Here is a 16,329-nt window from a genome sequence, read left to right on the forward strand (position 1 = left end):
CGCTGACGGGGAAGGCAGGGGAGACCCGGCGCTGCCCAGCGCGCCGGGCGGAGCATCAGCCGTTGAAGCCGCCGGCGACCGCGTCCTGGCCGCGCATCCCGGCGACACGTGCAGAGCGGCCGCTGGCTGCCTGCCTCACGCTGGCAGGGTAGCGGGCCGTCGCGGCCCGACCCCGCCGCAGGCCCGCCGTCGCTGCAGGCAACCCCCGGGGGGCAGCACTATGGGAACGGGAGCGGGGGGTGCCTACAGCTTCCACAAGGTGGCGGGGGGGGGGGAGCAGACCGGCATGGACGCGGCATATTAGGAGGGGGGGGGCAGCAATGTATACAATATGAACAAGGCAGCAATGATAACCACAGCAGAGGGGGGGGGGGAGGGGTTGTGCAGAACAACAAAGGGAAATAAACAAATATGGAAAGGGAAACAACAAAAACTAAAGTACTGTGCTAATATACTTATCCTTCCTGGGCCATACAATGAATGGCAAGAGGAAGTCTGAGGCAAATGCTCTCCCCTATATAATATCCTAAGCCCAACCTATTAAGCTTGATGGACAACCTTCTAATCCAATAGGGAAAACCACAGGAAAAAACTGATCTGCCTAGCAACTGCTTAGTCATTAAACAACCAATCACAAAAAGTTGAGCTCTTATATTGCCTCAGGCTTATGCAGCCTTCAGCTTATTTAAGATAATACACAGACACATAAAAAGACTCAACGGAAATCTTTTTTTAAATGACTTTATTTCATATCTTTAATACATAGATTTTTGGCTATCTATATTTTCAACTTAAAAGGTACATTACTCTACACAACATGGACAAAATATCCTTTAAAGCACAGAAACAATTCAAGTTACGTGTTAGTATTGCAGGTAAGTAAAACAGATACATATCATTCAGACACAGCCGCAATAGCGGCCCACAGCAGTTTGCTGGTGTTAGCAAAATGCACATGCGCAGCGGCCGTGCGGACATACATTGTGGCCACATACCTGAGGGGTAAACGTGGGCGGGCCAGGACCATTTTTCGGGGGGCTGCGTGATGTCACATCTGCGTTAATATTTAACCCCCTATAAGCTTCCAAAGTGCACCTCATATCTCATCTTTTCCTCAATTTTTGCAGGTCAATTCAAATGATATGAGATCGGTAGCAGCACTACTTTCAGGATTAATACACAGAACACACATAAAGGCTGACACAGCAAATAACAGTAACACATACAAGGGATTCATTAGAAATAAGGAAGCATAATCATCATCAAGTCTAATTATCAACTGATTCTGTGCGGGACCCATACACCTCTTTACTGCCTCCAGTAGCCCCTGGTACTGCAGTGCGGCCTTCCGCCCTGACTCCCACTACCGCCACCAGCCTTATCTCCCCAAAACCTCTTTCCCCCACTACTGCCAATCGCCATGTCTCCCCCCACTACTGCTACCATCTCCCTTACTGCTCGCCACCCTGTGTCCCCCCACTTCTACCTCAGCACTGCTTGAGGATAATATTACCCAGAGACAGTGCCTCCGGCAGCCCCCATTACAGCACTACTACCACCACCCTGTCTCCCTCTGACATCTCAGAACTGCTTGGGGATTCTTGGTAATGCTGGTAACAGCCCTTCATCTGTAGACAGAAGTAACAGGGCAGTAAGGAGGCAGAAGCTGCTTCTGGTACCATGGACCCTGGTCATTTAGGGCTGGGAGAGTCAGTAAGATTATGCAATAGGCACCATCTTACAGGCAGCCAGTGAAGGGAGCAGAGAATGGGTGTTATGTGGCAGGAACGGGCTGGTTAGGTAACAGCCTGGCTGCTGCATTCTGTACAAGCTACAACCGGTGCAATTCTTTTGCTGGGAGACCCAAGTAGAGGACATTGCAATAGTCTATGCGTGATGATACAAGTACATGTATGACTGTAGGTAGATATTCTGAGGGAATAAAGTGCTGGAGTCTGGCTATGTTCCTCAGATGAGGATCTGATTGTGGCTGATACGTGATGTCTAACTGTCACTCCACCATCCAGGACACAAAGAGTCCGCCCATGATTAGCATTATGTAACCCTGAACCCCCAAGTGTAAGTCTGGTTGGTAGGTAAAGCTGAGCTGTAGCCCTGCCCTTTGTTGGTGAGCTTCTATCTTATGATAGACCTGTTTCACCAGGACTGAGTCACAGCCAACTGGCATCACCCATACCTGGAGCTCAGCTAGACAATTATTTAGGACTGGTACTGGGTTCTCAGACAGATCATCTGCATAGCAGTGGTAGATGAGGGCATGACAGCTGATTATTTCACCCTGCAGTAGCATGTATATAGCAAAACCACAGGAAATAGGATAAGAACCTTGAAGAACATCACATGACAAGTAGTATCCTCCAGAAGATTAAAATGGTTCCTCACCTGAATGATGTCTACTGCGTCCAACAAGAGCCGATTTATTTCTCAGAACATGGAAATGACTTCTCACCTATCTGACTTCGCTGATGTGTAACAAGTTGTGATTTCTGTGCAAAATATTTCCCACACTCATAGCAAAAAAAATGGCTTCTCACCTGTGTGACTTCTGTGATGTATAACAAGATCTGATTTGTGTGCAAAATATTTCCCACACTCAGAACATGGAAATGGCATCTCACCTGTATGACTTCGCTGATGTCTAACAAGTTGTGATTTCCGGGTAAAACATTTTCCGCACTTAGAGCAAGAAAATGGCTTCTCACCTGTGTGACCTCTATTATGTCTAACAAGAGCTGACTTGTGTGCAAAACATTTTCCACACTCAGAACATGGAAATGGCTTCTCACCTGTGTGACTTCGCTGATGTGTAACAAGTTGTGATTTCCAGGTAAAACATTTTCCGCACTCAGAGCAAAGAAATGGATTCTCAGCTGTGTGAGTTTGCTGATGTGCAACAAGATGTGATTTCTGTGTAAAACATTTCCCACACTCAGAACATGGAAATGGCTTCTCACCTGTGTGACTTCGCTGATGTGTAACAAGATGTGATTTCCGGATAAAACATTTCCCGCACTCAGAGCAAGAAAATGGCTTCTCACCTGTGTGACTTCTCTGATGTCTAACAAGATGTGCTTTATGTGCAAAACATTTCCCACACTCAGAACATGGAAATGGCCTCTCACCTCTGTGACTTCGCTGATGTGTAGCAAGTTGTGATTTCTGTGCAAAATATTTCCCACACTCAGAACATGGAAATGGCCTCTCCCCTGCCTTACCTGTGTGTGGGTTAATAGGCTTTGTGTTCTGTGTAAAACATTTGGCATCTATAGAACATGGAAACACTGTATCTACTCTCAGAGCTGTAACAGATGCACCAATATCAGAGTGATCAGGAGAACATTTCCCAGGATCAGGGGGATCAGCTGATAGAGCTGGATGTATAATTAGGGTAATGGGGTTATCTCCTGGAGAATCCTGTCTACTGTCATTATCTCTTATTTCACAATCCGGGGATAACATTAGATGTCCTTCTGAGATATTCCTGCTTGTGTGTCCATCTGCTGGAAATAAAATACATTATGGAAATGTGACATTTTCTGTAACAATATTAATCTTGTAAACAATAGAAGATGACTCTCTCGGACACTTAATTATAAATGTGTGTGTATAATAAAACATAACTTTTAATGAAGGCTGTATAATATTGTGTCTCAGACTATCATTGTGTCCACCCTCCTGAGAACACTCACAATAACAAATGTAATATTATAATAAGACTTAGATATCTCTCTCTCTTGTACTGGTAACTAACCATGAAGTATAAATGGAGATGTAGTCACTCACCAAGTCCTGTGTCAGCATCAATGTAAAACAATGGATGGGGAACATATCGTATGAATTGGAGATTCTAGCTGAATAATAACATCAGTCATATGAGCTGATGGATCAGAGAAATGTCTCCTAACGTTACTCCTGGAAGCATTGGTAAGGTAGTATTCCTTTATGTGTGTGCTCATACGCTGGTAAGCCTGTACATGGGTTACTCACCCTTATATAAGGTATACTGCTACAGTAGATTAGGTGTGTGGAACAAGGATATTATACATACAATACACCATATAATACCCTTGTCAGGAATCGGCGCTCTGCTACGTCTCCCTTACCAGCACGCTAGTGTGCGGGCCTCCGGAGGTCTTGGCCCCAGTTGCGGCTGCGTGGGTGTAGTAACCGCGAGCGTTCTATTTCATATTGCTAAGTACTCCTGAGTCTGGTCCTGTGCGGGTTTTGCGGTGTGTCGATGTCCAGCCTGTGTGGATGTTACTACACATCCCAGCATGCCCTGACACAGCTTTAGCATTCTCTGACAGCAGAACTGTGTCAAGGCATGCTGGGATATGTAGTTTCACAACAGCTGGAGGGCCGCAGTTTGGACATGCCTGCTCTAGATAATCCTGCTACTCTATGCTCCATACATTCTATGTTATCTGCATTTAAGGACTGAAATAACCTCAGAAATTAGCTCTAATATTCAAGCTTTGAGGTCTGATATCAGTGAGATTGGCACTCGTACATACTAAGATGAAAGAGATTGTTGCATCTCACAAAGATCTGATTTCAGCACATGACACCCTTCAGGAAGACCTGGGGGTATATTTACTAAGATTCGTATTCTTCCCGATTTTGAGTGAGAATCAACACGAATGACATCGAAAGTGTAATTTTGCAACTTTTTGAATTGATTACGACTAATTTACTAAGCTGTCGTATTTGTATTTTTAGTGTTGTCCGATGTCGATGTCATTCGTGTTTTTTTGGTGTATAATGCGTCCGATTTTGTGGTTTTGCGGCCGTGTTATTAGTGTTTTGTTGCGACTGCGCCACATGTCTGTTACGGCAGTGTTTTTTCGTTTACGGCCGCGTTTTTTCCCTAAGTTTCGTTTTTGTCACTCGTCCGTGATTGGTTGTATTCGTGATGGAGGAGTGTCTGTGCACATTACTATAAAAACGCCCCAAACCGTCCGCACCTCGTGGGTTTAGCTAGTGGAGTGGAGAGAGGAAGGCGTTTTAGGAGTTGGTGAGTTTGGTGGAGTTTTTGGTGGATTTGGAGCGGAGTTTTGCGATTGTTGAGTGCTGTACTGTGTGTGTAAGTAGTCTTGTCATACTTGTTGTGTAGTTTATTCAAAGTTTGTCTACTTTTTTGTCCTTATTTTTTTTTCTAGTCTATTGTCATTGTTTGTGAGTGAGTGTGTGTGTGTTGGCTGTGTGGTGTGTAGTGGTAGTGGAGGAGTGTGTTTTCTGTTTTATTTTCTCTGTGTTTTGTGTAGTTTGTCCTGATTATGTCTGAGTCAGAGGTCAGTGTGGTGGAGGAGGTTAGTGAGAGGGAGGAGGTGAGTGAGGTGGAGGAGGTGAGTGAGAGGGAGGAGGTGAGTGAGGTGGAGGGGGTTAGTGAGAGGGAGGAGGTTAGTGAGGAGGAGGAGGGGGTGCCTGTTGCTGCGTACTTCAGTGATAGTGATGGTGCTGTGGCTTCGCAGCCACGCACCACTACCAAGACTGGGCGCAATGTGAAGTTCAGCTATGCTGAAAACATGGCTTTGGTGCGGGAGCTGATGAGGCATCATCGCCAATTGTTTGGGCTGGATGCTGCCAAGGTGTTCTCACGTAGGAAGTCTGTCCTGTGGGGAAAAGTGATAGCGGCAGTGAATAGTGAGGGTGTGGTGAGGCGGACTGAGGACACGTGTAGAAAAAGATTTTATGACATAAAGCGCCGTGTCAAGGCCAAGATGGCCAAGGAGGCAAAATCAGCCCGCCAAACCGGGGGTGGACACCCTTTCCGGGCAACCTATCGTGATTGGGAGGAGCCTGTGCAGTCACTTATTCCTGCAGAAGTGGTGTCTGCGACTCATGTCCGGGATTCAGACCGTCCAAGGCAGGATGGTGAGTTGTTTAAAAAAAAATTGTTTTTTTTAATGTTAATGCTGCTAATTGTTACTGTGTTTTTAAATATGCAAACATTGTGTTGGTAATGTCGTGCAGGCCTGTGCACCCTGTAGCTGTAAATGTGTTTCCAAACTACAAGTCCCATCATGCATTGGCTGAGTTTTTATATTAGTGAATGTTAAATCTGTTGCAGTGCATGCTGGTATATGTAGTTAGAATACGTAATCAGAGATATTGCTTGTCCATAACTGTTTTTTCTAATTGCATTTGAAATTTTTTTTTTGTGTGTTAGTTATTTTTAGCATATATTATATGTATTTTATGTTGTTTGTGTCAAGTTTAATAGTAAAAAAATCTGCAATATATTGTGCACAATTAACCAATGTTTCAGGATTATTTAGTGCAACACCATCTTCATTTAAGTATACTCACCCAATTAAGTAATCCAGAATATCTTAAACAGAAAATAGTTTACTTAACATTAGGTACAAGATGTTTACATCACAAAAAGGTTTTTCAGATAACAATGAGTATTCAAAGTATGGTCATAATGTTTTGTTACATTTTTCAACAGTACGCCAGCCCAGCGCCACAGACAGGCCACAGCCAACTGATGAGGATGCAGGGAATGCAGGTAAGAAATCACTGTAGTCACATATTCTGCAAACACATAGAAGCACAATATATTAATGTTTATATTTTCACATAGGTTCTTCTTCTGCAAGCCGCCCTCCTCTAAGGCGCCCATCACAGGGCTCTGAGAATTTACAGAGGAGGCCAAGTAAGACGCGGCGTGTGGAGTCTGAATCTGCGCCTCCATCTTCACCACCCAGGCGGCGCATCTCCGCAGTCTTGCCCCAGCCACCACAGGCAATTTTGGCTAGTCCCCAAAGTGATGAGCCACAATCACCTCAGCTGTCTGGTGAGTAAAAACTTAAAATAAACACATTCAAACATTTAGACACAGTACATTTACTATGATGTGAGTTCTATTTGAGATGACATGTTTCCCGTAGCAACCAATCAGATTCCAGGTATTAACTTATTGAAGGTGCAAAATAAAAGTGAATTAAAGTCTTATTGGTTGCTATGGCTAACATCACATTTTAAATTGAACACCCATCTTACTAAATTGATCCCACACACGTGCACAGAAAATGAATAGCGGGTTTCTCACCGGACTTAACCAACCCCCCCCTTCACAGCATTATAGTGTTCACACACCTCCCCTGTCCTGGATGTGGACTGCTTACCTGATCCGCTCCTCTGGACCATCCAGGTGAGCAGTCTATATCCTGGACAGGGGAGGTGAGAGAACACTATAAAGCTGTGGAGGGGGGGAAGTTCGGTGCAGAACCCGCCAGTCAGTCTCTGCGCACGCCTGTGATGGCACATATGTGTTTGTAAAGGAAAGATTCCTAGTTTTTATAAACACACCTCAAATATCAAATTGTCATGAGTATTATTAAGTATGGAATGTTTAGGGCAAGCAAAGATATTTAATTATAACTAAACAGTGCCTGTTGGCCACCCCATACAGAACCAACCTTCATGGGCGACGATGACCAGCAGCAACCAGACCAACAGGCAACCTATACACTGCACCTTACGCCCGTTGTTCCAACCCAGCCAACCCAGCCGCAGGATATACCCCAAGCCTCCGTAAGTCCACAATTGATCCCAACTCCACCCCAGCAACAAATGTCCACAGACTTTTGGACCAGTTGGGCAACACAACAGACACAAAACACTGCCTGCCTGAACACACACACACAACACCTTGCCAGTCTGCCCCATCATCTTCCGCGCATTAGTCGGAACTCGAGCAGACTGATTGTTCAGGTAGGCAGAATTGCTACATCAATGGAGCAAATCAGGGCGGACAACACACAAATGCTGGCAAATTTGACGCGCATCTTCGATGAGCAACAGCGGCAGCAACAAGCCCTAATCCAAGTCATACAGCACAATCAGGTGGTGAATGAGACTTTGTCTAGGATTGTGGCCAGCCACACTGCCAGTAATAATCAGCTGAATGCCAGTATACATAACTTGAGCCAAAGCATCACTCTGATGGCAGCACAACAAGTGAGCTCCAGCTCCGGAACCACTACCCCTAGCCAAACCCCAGTTACCTCCCCTGTTCGACGATCATCCAGAACACGGCCCAGCGACCCTGCTCAAACCTCGGCACCCAGCACACAAAAGAAAAAAATGATTGAGACATGACATTTGTGTAACACAATAAAAATTTTACTATTGTCTTCACAAAATTTCCTGTGTCCGTGTCAAACATTGTAAAACACGCTATGTGTGTATGGTTTAATGGGGTAATGAGTGTCAATGTATTTTTAAAAAACATAAACAAAAATGTATAGACCAGTATAAAGAACAAACACTAACAAACAAAACACACATTCACACTTACAAAACATTTAAGCAAAGTGGTTAGTCAAGGTGAATTACATAAAAATAATACTTACCGGTAAAATACCGCTGAATCACTTCTTGCCTTACCTGCCTCCCTACATCTGTACTCACACTGTCACCAGATGTTTCTAACTCCTCTGCTTGCTGACTGTTTTCTTCATCATCATGTGGCAGATGTTGTTTCAAGCACAGATTATGGAGAAAACAGCAGCAGAACACAATCTTAGTCACCTTTGAGGGACTATACAACAAAAGCCCAGCAGATTTATCCAGACACCGAAACCTAGATTTCAGCACCCCAAAACATCTTTCTATCACATTCCGCGTAGACTTATGTGCATGATTGTAACTGTGTTCAGCAGGAGAATCAGGTTGGGACAATGGAGTAAGTAGCCAAGAGTAGCAGCCATAACCACCATCACCTGAAATACAGATATAGGCAACATTAGTACATGTGTATGAAGAATAATTACCCTAAACAAAAATGGTGTTTGTAGTTAATACACATACACACAACACACTTGGAACATACCCAGCAGCCAGCCATCAGGCATTTGTCCGTCCTCAAATTTATCGAAGAGAGATGACTGACTGAGGATGAAGGAGTCATGGCAGCCGCCAGGGTAACCTGCAACCACACTCATAATTTTAAGATTTGCATCACAAACCACCTGGACATTAGTGGATTGGGCCAGATGTCGATTGGTATATATATATATATATATATATATATATATATATTGTCGGCCCCTAGGTGGTCTCAGCTCAACGTGTGTGCAATCTATGGCCCCCAGCACATTGGGCATGCGAGCAAGCTCATAGAAAGCTACCCTGACAGCACGCCACTGCGACTCCTGGGTAGGGAGGCAGATAGAGGCATTTATATGTGGATCCAAGACATCCAAAACCTGAGTGGACATTAATAAATCTAAGGTGAGTGTCATGTTATGTATTCAATACAATACTGTGTTCTAAGACCTTACAGAAGCAACACTTAGACGGGTATGTATTTTTCAACTCACCTGATTCAAATATTTTGAAAAGGTGGGCTGGGAGATACCAATGACGTCGCCTGTCACAGCCTGGAAGCTCCCAGTAGCCATAAAGTGCAACACAGCCAGGAGTTTGTGCAGGCCTGAGACAGAGCGTGAGCGTGCTGTCTCAGGGTCTAGTCCCAGTTTGACAAGGTCATACAGACGGAAAATGTTGTTTCTATTTAGGCAAAACATCTGTATGACCCTATCATCAGACAATGCGTTTAAGTTTAAACGACCCCTAAAAAAACGTGGCTGGCGCAGCCTCCGCGGCACCTGTTCAACCTGCTGACCATGTTCACTTACCTGGCCCTGATTTATTGAAGAGTCATGGAGCACTCTCAAGCAACCAGAAAATCAGTAGCACACACAACAGCCGCCATTTCAGAGTGAGAGAAATTCAAAATGTGCCTGGGACCCTTTTATAGGGCCAAACATTAAGGTGTGACTAATGGATAATTGACTACACATGTAAACACGCTTCTCAAAAGCAGGTCTGTTTTTTTTAGGACTTTTTTACGATTTGTATTTTTTCACGGCCGCAAATGCATTTTCACGGTAGACATTCAAAATACGAATGGTTAGTAAATTACCGAGATTCATATCTAAACAGCCGCGTTTTGACCGATGGTGTATTCATTCGTATTTTTAAACTTGAACTTCTAAAAAAATACGAATGCCCACATCACTGCCGTGATTTGAGTTTAGTAAATTACCGAGATGACACTTTGAAGAAAAAACGGCATCTCGGTCAAAATCGGGATCTTAGTAAATATACCCCCTGGTCTCTATTCATGATAAAGTCATTGATTTAGAAGACAGGTCTCGGAGAAATAATATCAGAATAATGGGCGTTCCGGATTCTGCTACAAATGCTGAGCTTTATGATTATGCCACGGTTCTCTTTTCAGAAACTTCCACAGAAGGCTTCTGCCGCTGACCTTCTTATTGATAGGATCCATAGACTCCCAAAGTCCAAACAGGCCCCTTTCCAAGTACCGAGGGACACTCTGCTCAGGGTCCACTTTTTTCAGATTAAAGAATGCATTCTACAAGCTGCTTTGTCTTCCTCATCCACAGCTGAGTGCCTGGATAATCTGCAGATAGTTCCAGATACTTCTCCTGTGACGCTGGCCAAAAGGCATCTATTCCACCAAAGGAAATGTGCAATACAAATGGCGATTTCCTACTAAGCTTATTGTAATGCGAAACGGCACCTTCACAGTGATACCATCACCCGAGGATAGCCCTGCTATTCTGAGTGGGATATTTCTGTTGACAGTCCTTCATGACACTTTACTTAAACCAATCCCGGAGGAGTTGTCTTCCATCTCAAAGTAATATGCTAAAGGAGTAAGACTGTTACAGACACTCAGAGTTTGTTTCCTACTGTAACATGTGCCAACTGGGACCAAGTTACTGGGCATGGATCTATTTTTGGCCCAGATTTATTTGCTCTTGTTATGGGTATAAAACTTATCTTTTTAATCTTTATTTCCTGTCCTATTAAATTGCTATATGGTATATGGTCTGATATTCTTTCCAATGTTACGTTTCATAATACCTTTCTAGAATGTTTGGGTGTTCAGGCAAAGCATGACTGATTTGTCTTTAACATCCTTTTGCCCTTATAACTGTGTTGGTAGAACTTCTTGGTCTTTACCTCCTTTGGTTACATTGAGATTTGATATTTCTTTGTATAATTGTTACTATGATGACTAGATTTTGCACTCTCGTATGGCTACTTGGAGTAGTTGGTGGATTTCCCTTTTAGGCCCGACTGCCACCTTTTTCTACCTTTCTGTCACGGTTCCCTAGTGACGGAATCTCTAGCTCCATTATGGACGCTATTTCTATTTGTCTCCCATTTTTGTTCCCTATTTAATTTTTTCTGCGATTTGATAGTTTGAAGTATGCACACGCCATACAGACTCTATTGGACTTTACACAGATGATCCTAGATGTTTCATACCATGATCTGATCTCTCTCTATCACGGTGAAGTATTTAAGTCTTAATGTAAAAGGTCTTAATTCTCCCCGTAAGAGACGCCTTGCAATAAAATATTTCACTGACCAGAAGACGGCGGTGGTAGCCATTCAGGAATCACATGTTCCATTGCACTCTCCCCCTCAGTTTACCAATAACTACCCAGCATGCTCTATCTCCTGTGGTGTGGCCATCCTTTCTAATAGATCCTGCCCCTTTCACCTGGAAAGCAAGTGGGTGGATTGCAATGGTAGATATTGGATTCTAGTTGGGAAATTCATTATAAATATGTCCCCCTCACTTCTCTCTATGCCCCTAATGCAAGACAGCCCCAATTTCTTAAATATTTTTTTCAAAAGCTACAAGAAATTGCACTTCTCCTTATTGGAGATTGTACTCTTGCTCCTGTCCTCATCATGATAAATCCTCCACTACTGATAAACACATGGTCTGATCACACCCCCCCCTGATATGGTTCTGATCGCCTTTTCCAGCCACTCCTCATTTAGAGATTGTAGGATTACATATTATTGGATGCTGAAGGCACCAGAATTTTGCAAGAGTCACTTTCTCTTAGAGGTGAACGCTCCTGAAGATACTTCCATTAAGAACCATTGGTGTACCCTTGAGGTATTTATCAAAGATGCTGCTATACATGCGGTGGCACGGATTAGACAAACTGATCAGGAGGTTCAAGTGGTTGTGGAATTAGAGGCTAAACCATAAGAAACGTCCTAAAGATACTGTTATTTATTCAGCTTTGCTTGAGGCTAGGAGGCAATGAAATAGTCTGCACCTTTCTCATGTTCAACGTGATACATCAAAACTCAATCAAACAAATATATTATAGGACATATATTTATAGCCACAAAAGCTGCTCTGGCTCAATACTGAAGAAGAGCGGAGGCACCTCGCATATAGAAAATGATCTCAAACATTAACCATAGCTTTGATATGTTTTTGTTTCCAGCCATTGCCGGTCATTTTATGTTGAAGGTGTGCTGGTGTGTGAATCTCACCACTCATTGTTATGTTCCTTCTATCAAGTATGTCCATTCTCCTTCGGGCACTGTTTTACCTATACTGCCTGTATGAGGGGGCATAGAGGGGAGGAGCCAGCACACCCACTTGAAGAAATGTAAAGTGCACCGGCTCCTTTGGACCCCATCTATACCCCATCATACTATTTCCCCATTATCTCTTATGGATGCTAGAGAAAGAGTATTTTTTTGAAGAAGAATATTCTATAGTAAAAGCCTCAGCCTTTCTGATCTTTAGGATGTAGAGAAGACTTATTCAGTCGACAACCGTGCATATACTTTAACTCTAATCTAGGATTGATGGAGTCCTGTATAAAGACTTTTCCCTTTGAATACTGATGGAATTCAATACTTTATCCATTTCTCACTGATTTTTGATAAAGCGGCCAAATGTCTGCGTACTGTGCAGTTGTGTGGTGCTAGAAGAACACATTCGAAAGGGCTTTCTATGTAGTCTCCTGTTGTACTGTCTTACTAACCTACGTTATAGATAATGAGAATACAAAGTCATTTTCACCTGAGAATTTTAGTATCATTTCATTTTTCTCCAGAAAAAAGATCCGCTATAAATGGGAGAATAACTAGGCTTTTTTAGTGATCACCTGCTGCCCAGGGGCCTGACCGGACCGTTCTTCTAGCCAGGGGCAAAACCGGACTGTTCCTCTAGCCAGGGGCAAAACCGGAACGATCCTCTAGCCCAGGGGCAAAACCGGACCGATCCTCTAGCCAAGGGGCGTAACCAGACCGATCCTCTAGCCAAGGGGCGTAACCGGACCGATCCTCTAGCCAAGGGCCATAACCAGACCATTCTTCTATCAAGGTGTCTATCCCTCTCTACATGATCTCCACTCTGTATAACAGGGATTGTCTGGATACCTTCTCCAGGACATCTGTACAGAATATCACTCCCCATAATCAATCTGTTTACTCATGAAGGATGAACTTTCTATCTATGAGGTCTCTACTTGCAGACATACTAGGAATGGAGTACCTATATTAAGGAATGAAGACCATCCTGTCACATAGACTTCACATTACTCTGCTTTAGAAAATAAGAACTATTAAGAGGTTCCAATTCTTAATTAAAGCATATTCCACTGAATCCAGTGACCTCCTATTATGCATTACTCATCCGTGTGCTGAAGACCAATGTCACGGCCTACTCGAAAAAGGAGACTGGCGTTCTAGGGCAGAGAGCTCATTTCTCAGCTTGCCTTCTTATCGCTGAGACTCAACACCATGTTAATTTCAGAAAACAAATCTTACCTGACCTCAGTGACATGATAACAAGACCATGGGATTAACATGTGCTGCTGGCTCCTGATGTATGAGATACACCAGAGAGTGTGGGGAGGAGACTGGTCAGATCTCTGGGCTGGTAACACACAGTGACATGATGCGAGGGGGAGAGCAGGAGTATAATAGGGGCTGATGGCTCCTGATGTAAGAGATACACCAGAGAGTGTGGGGAGGAGACTGGTCAGATCTCTGGGCTGGTAACACACAGTGACATGATGTGAGAGGGAGAGCAGAAGTATAATAGGGGCTGATGCCTCCTGATGTATGAGTTACACCAGAGAGTGTGGGGAGGAGACTGGTCAGATCTCTGGGCTGGTAACATACAGTGATATGATGTGAGGGGGAGAGCAGGAGTATAATAGGGGCTGATGGCTCCTGATGTATAAGATACACCATAGAGTGTGGGGTGGAGACTGATCAGATATCTGGGCTGGTAACACAGTGACATGATGTGAGGGAGAGAACAGGAGTATAATAGAGGCTGATGGCTCCTGATGTACGAGATATACCAGAGAGTGTGGGGAGGAGACTGGTCAGATCTCTGGGATGGTAACATACAGTGATATGATGTGAGGGGGAGAGCATTAGTATAATAGGGGCTGATGGCTCCTGATGTATAAGATACACCATAGAGTGTGGGGAGGAGACTGATCAGATATCTGGGCTGGTAACACAGTGACATGATGTGAGGGAGAGAACAGGAGTATAATAGAGGCTGATGGCTCCTGATGTACGAGATATACCAGAGAGTGTGGGGAGGAGACTGGTCAGATCTCTGGGCTGGTAACACACAGTGACATGATGTGAGGGTGAGAGCAGGAGTATAATAGAGGCTCCAGACTCCACACTGGGAAAAAACAAATTCCCCATTAGTTTGTACTGACAGAGGAGGGTGTAGGATAAGAGATTGCTGTAGTGACTGAGGAAGGAGAATATGGGACTCTTTTCTGTAATAAGTGTTTATTACTCACCTGTGCTGATATCTGTAGGGATCTCCTCCTCCTTACACTGCTGATCACCCCTCACATACGTCTCTTCTTCTCCCTCTATATCTTCTGCCTTTATATCAGTCACATACGTCTCTTCTTCTCCCTCTATATCTTCTGCCTTTATATCAGTCACATACGTCTCTTCTTCTCCCTCTAGATCTTCTGCCTTTATATCAGTCACATACGTCTCTTCTTCTCCCTCTATATCTTCTGCCTTTATATCAGTCACATACGTCACTTCTTCTCCCTCTATATCTTCTGCCTTTATATCAGTCACATACGTCTCTTCTTCTCCCTCTGTATCTTCTGTCTCTATATCAGTCACATACGTCACTTCTTCTCCCTCTATATCTTCTGCCTTTATATCAGTCACATACGTCTCTTCTTCTTCCTCTATATCTTCTGCCTTTATATCAGTCACATACATCTCTACTTCTTCCTCTATATCTTCTGCCTTTATATCAGTCACATACGTCTCTTCTTCTCCCTCTATACTTTCTGCCTTTATATCAGTCACATATGTCTCTTCTTCTCCCTCTATATCTTCTGCCTTTATATCAGTCACATATGTCTCTTCTTCTCCCTCTATATCTTCTGCCTTTATATCAGTCACATACGTCTCTTCTTCTCCCTCTATATCTTCTGCCTTTATATCAGTCACATACGTCTCTTCTTCTCCCTCTATATCTTCTGCCTTTATATCAGTCACATACGTCTCTTCTTCTCCATCTATATCTTCTGCCTTCATATCAGTCACATACGTCTCTTCTTCTCCCTCTATACTTTCTGCCTTTATATCAGTCACATATGTCTCTTCTTCTCCCTCTGTATCTTCTGCCTTTATATCAGTCACATACGTCTCTTCTTCTCCCTCTATATCTTCTGCCTTTATATCAGTCACATACGTCTCTTCTACTCCCTCTGTATCTTTGATTTTAATATTATTTAATTTGGCTTCACCCTATGTAAACAAGACAAATATAATGACACACAGCTCCTCTACACAACATATAGTGATAGTCACTTTGGTTTATTGGGGAGACCCTATAGCCCACCTACCTGATCCTCCTGTGGGATCCTGTGATACTCCTCTGTACAGTCCTGGGAATACAGAGGACGGGGACATCTCTCTGAGATATCTCTGTTACTGGGTCTATCTGTAGGAGATACATAGTGACTTAGTACAGTGTATATATGTGATTATCAGATGATGAGTGTATATAGGGGGGCCCCATACCTGCTCTCCCCTGTAAAATACATAACAATCTCCTCTTACCCAGTGATATAAGGGGCCGGTGACTCTCCATCATCACGTCCTTGTACAGACCCCTGTGTTCCTCTATACACTCGACCTCCTGCATGGAGACATAGACAGTGACATCATGACACCGTATAGGAACCTGACACAGAGTGATGCAGTCATCACCCAGACATATCCACTGGCGTTACTGTATAATGTCCCATTCCCAGCAGTCACCTCTCCAGTCATCACCCAGACACGTCCCCTGGTGTTACTGTATAATGCCCCATTCCCAGCAGTCATCTCTCCAGTCACCACCCAGACACTTCCTCTGGTGTTACTGTATAATGCCCCATTCCCAGCAGCCACCTCTCCAGTCATCACCCAGACACATCCCCTGGTGTTACTGTA

The 16,329-nt window shown here is 43.8% G+C and overlaps 1 protein-coding gene across 1 annotated transcript; it reads right to left on the reverse strand.

The window, feature by feature from the left end:
* Positions 1-784: 784 nt before the first annotated feature.
* LOC135000234 (gastrula zinc finger protein XlCGF17.1-like) lies at positions 785-16,033 on the reverse strand (the record flags this gene model as incomplete). The annotated part of the gene is made up of 3 exons (XM_063951486.1): positions 785-3,370; positions 6,331-6,352; positions 15,955-16,033. Coding segments are annotated over 3 exons (942 nt in total), but the record flags the coding sequence as incomplete, so codon positions are not given.
* Positions 16,034-16,329: the final 296 nt, after the last annotated feature.

The sequence above is a fragment of the Pseudophryne corroboree genome, unplaced genomic scaffold (genome assembly GCF_028390025.1).
Source record: "Pseudophryne corroboree isolate aPseCor3 unplaced genomic scaffold, aPseCor3.hap2 scaffold_1527, whole genome shotgun sequence".
Lineage (NCBI taxonomy): Eukaryota > Metazoa > Chordata > Amphibia > Anura > Myobatrachidae > Pseudophryne > Pseudophryne corroboree.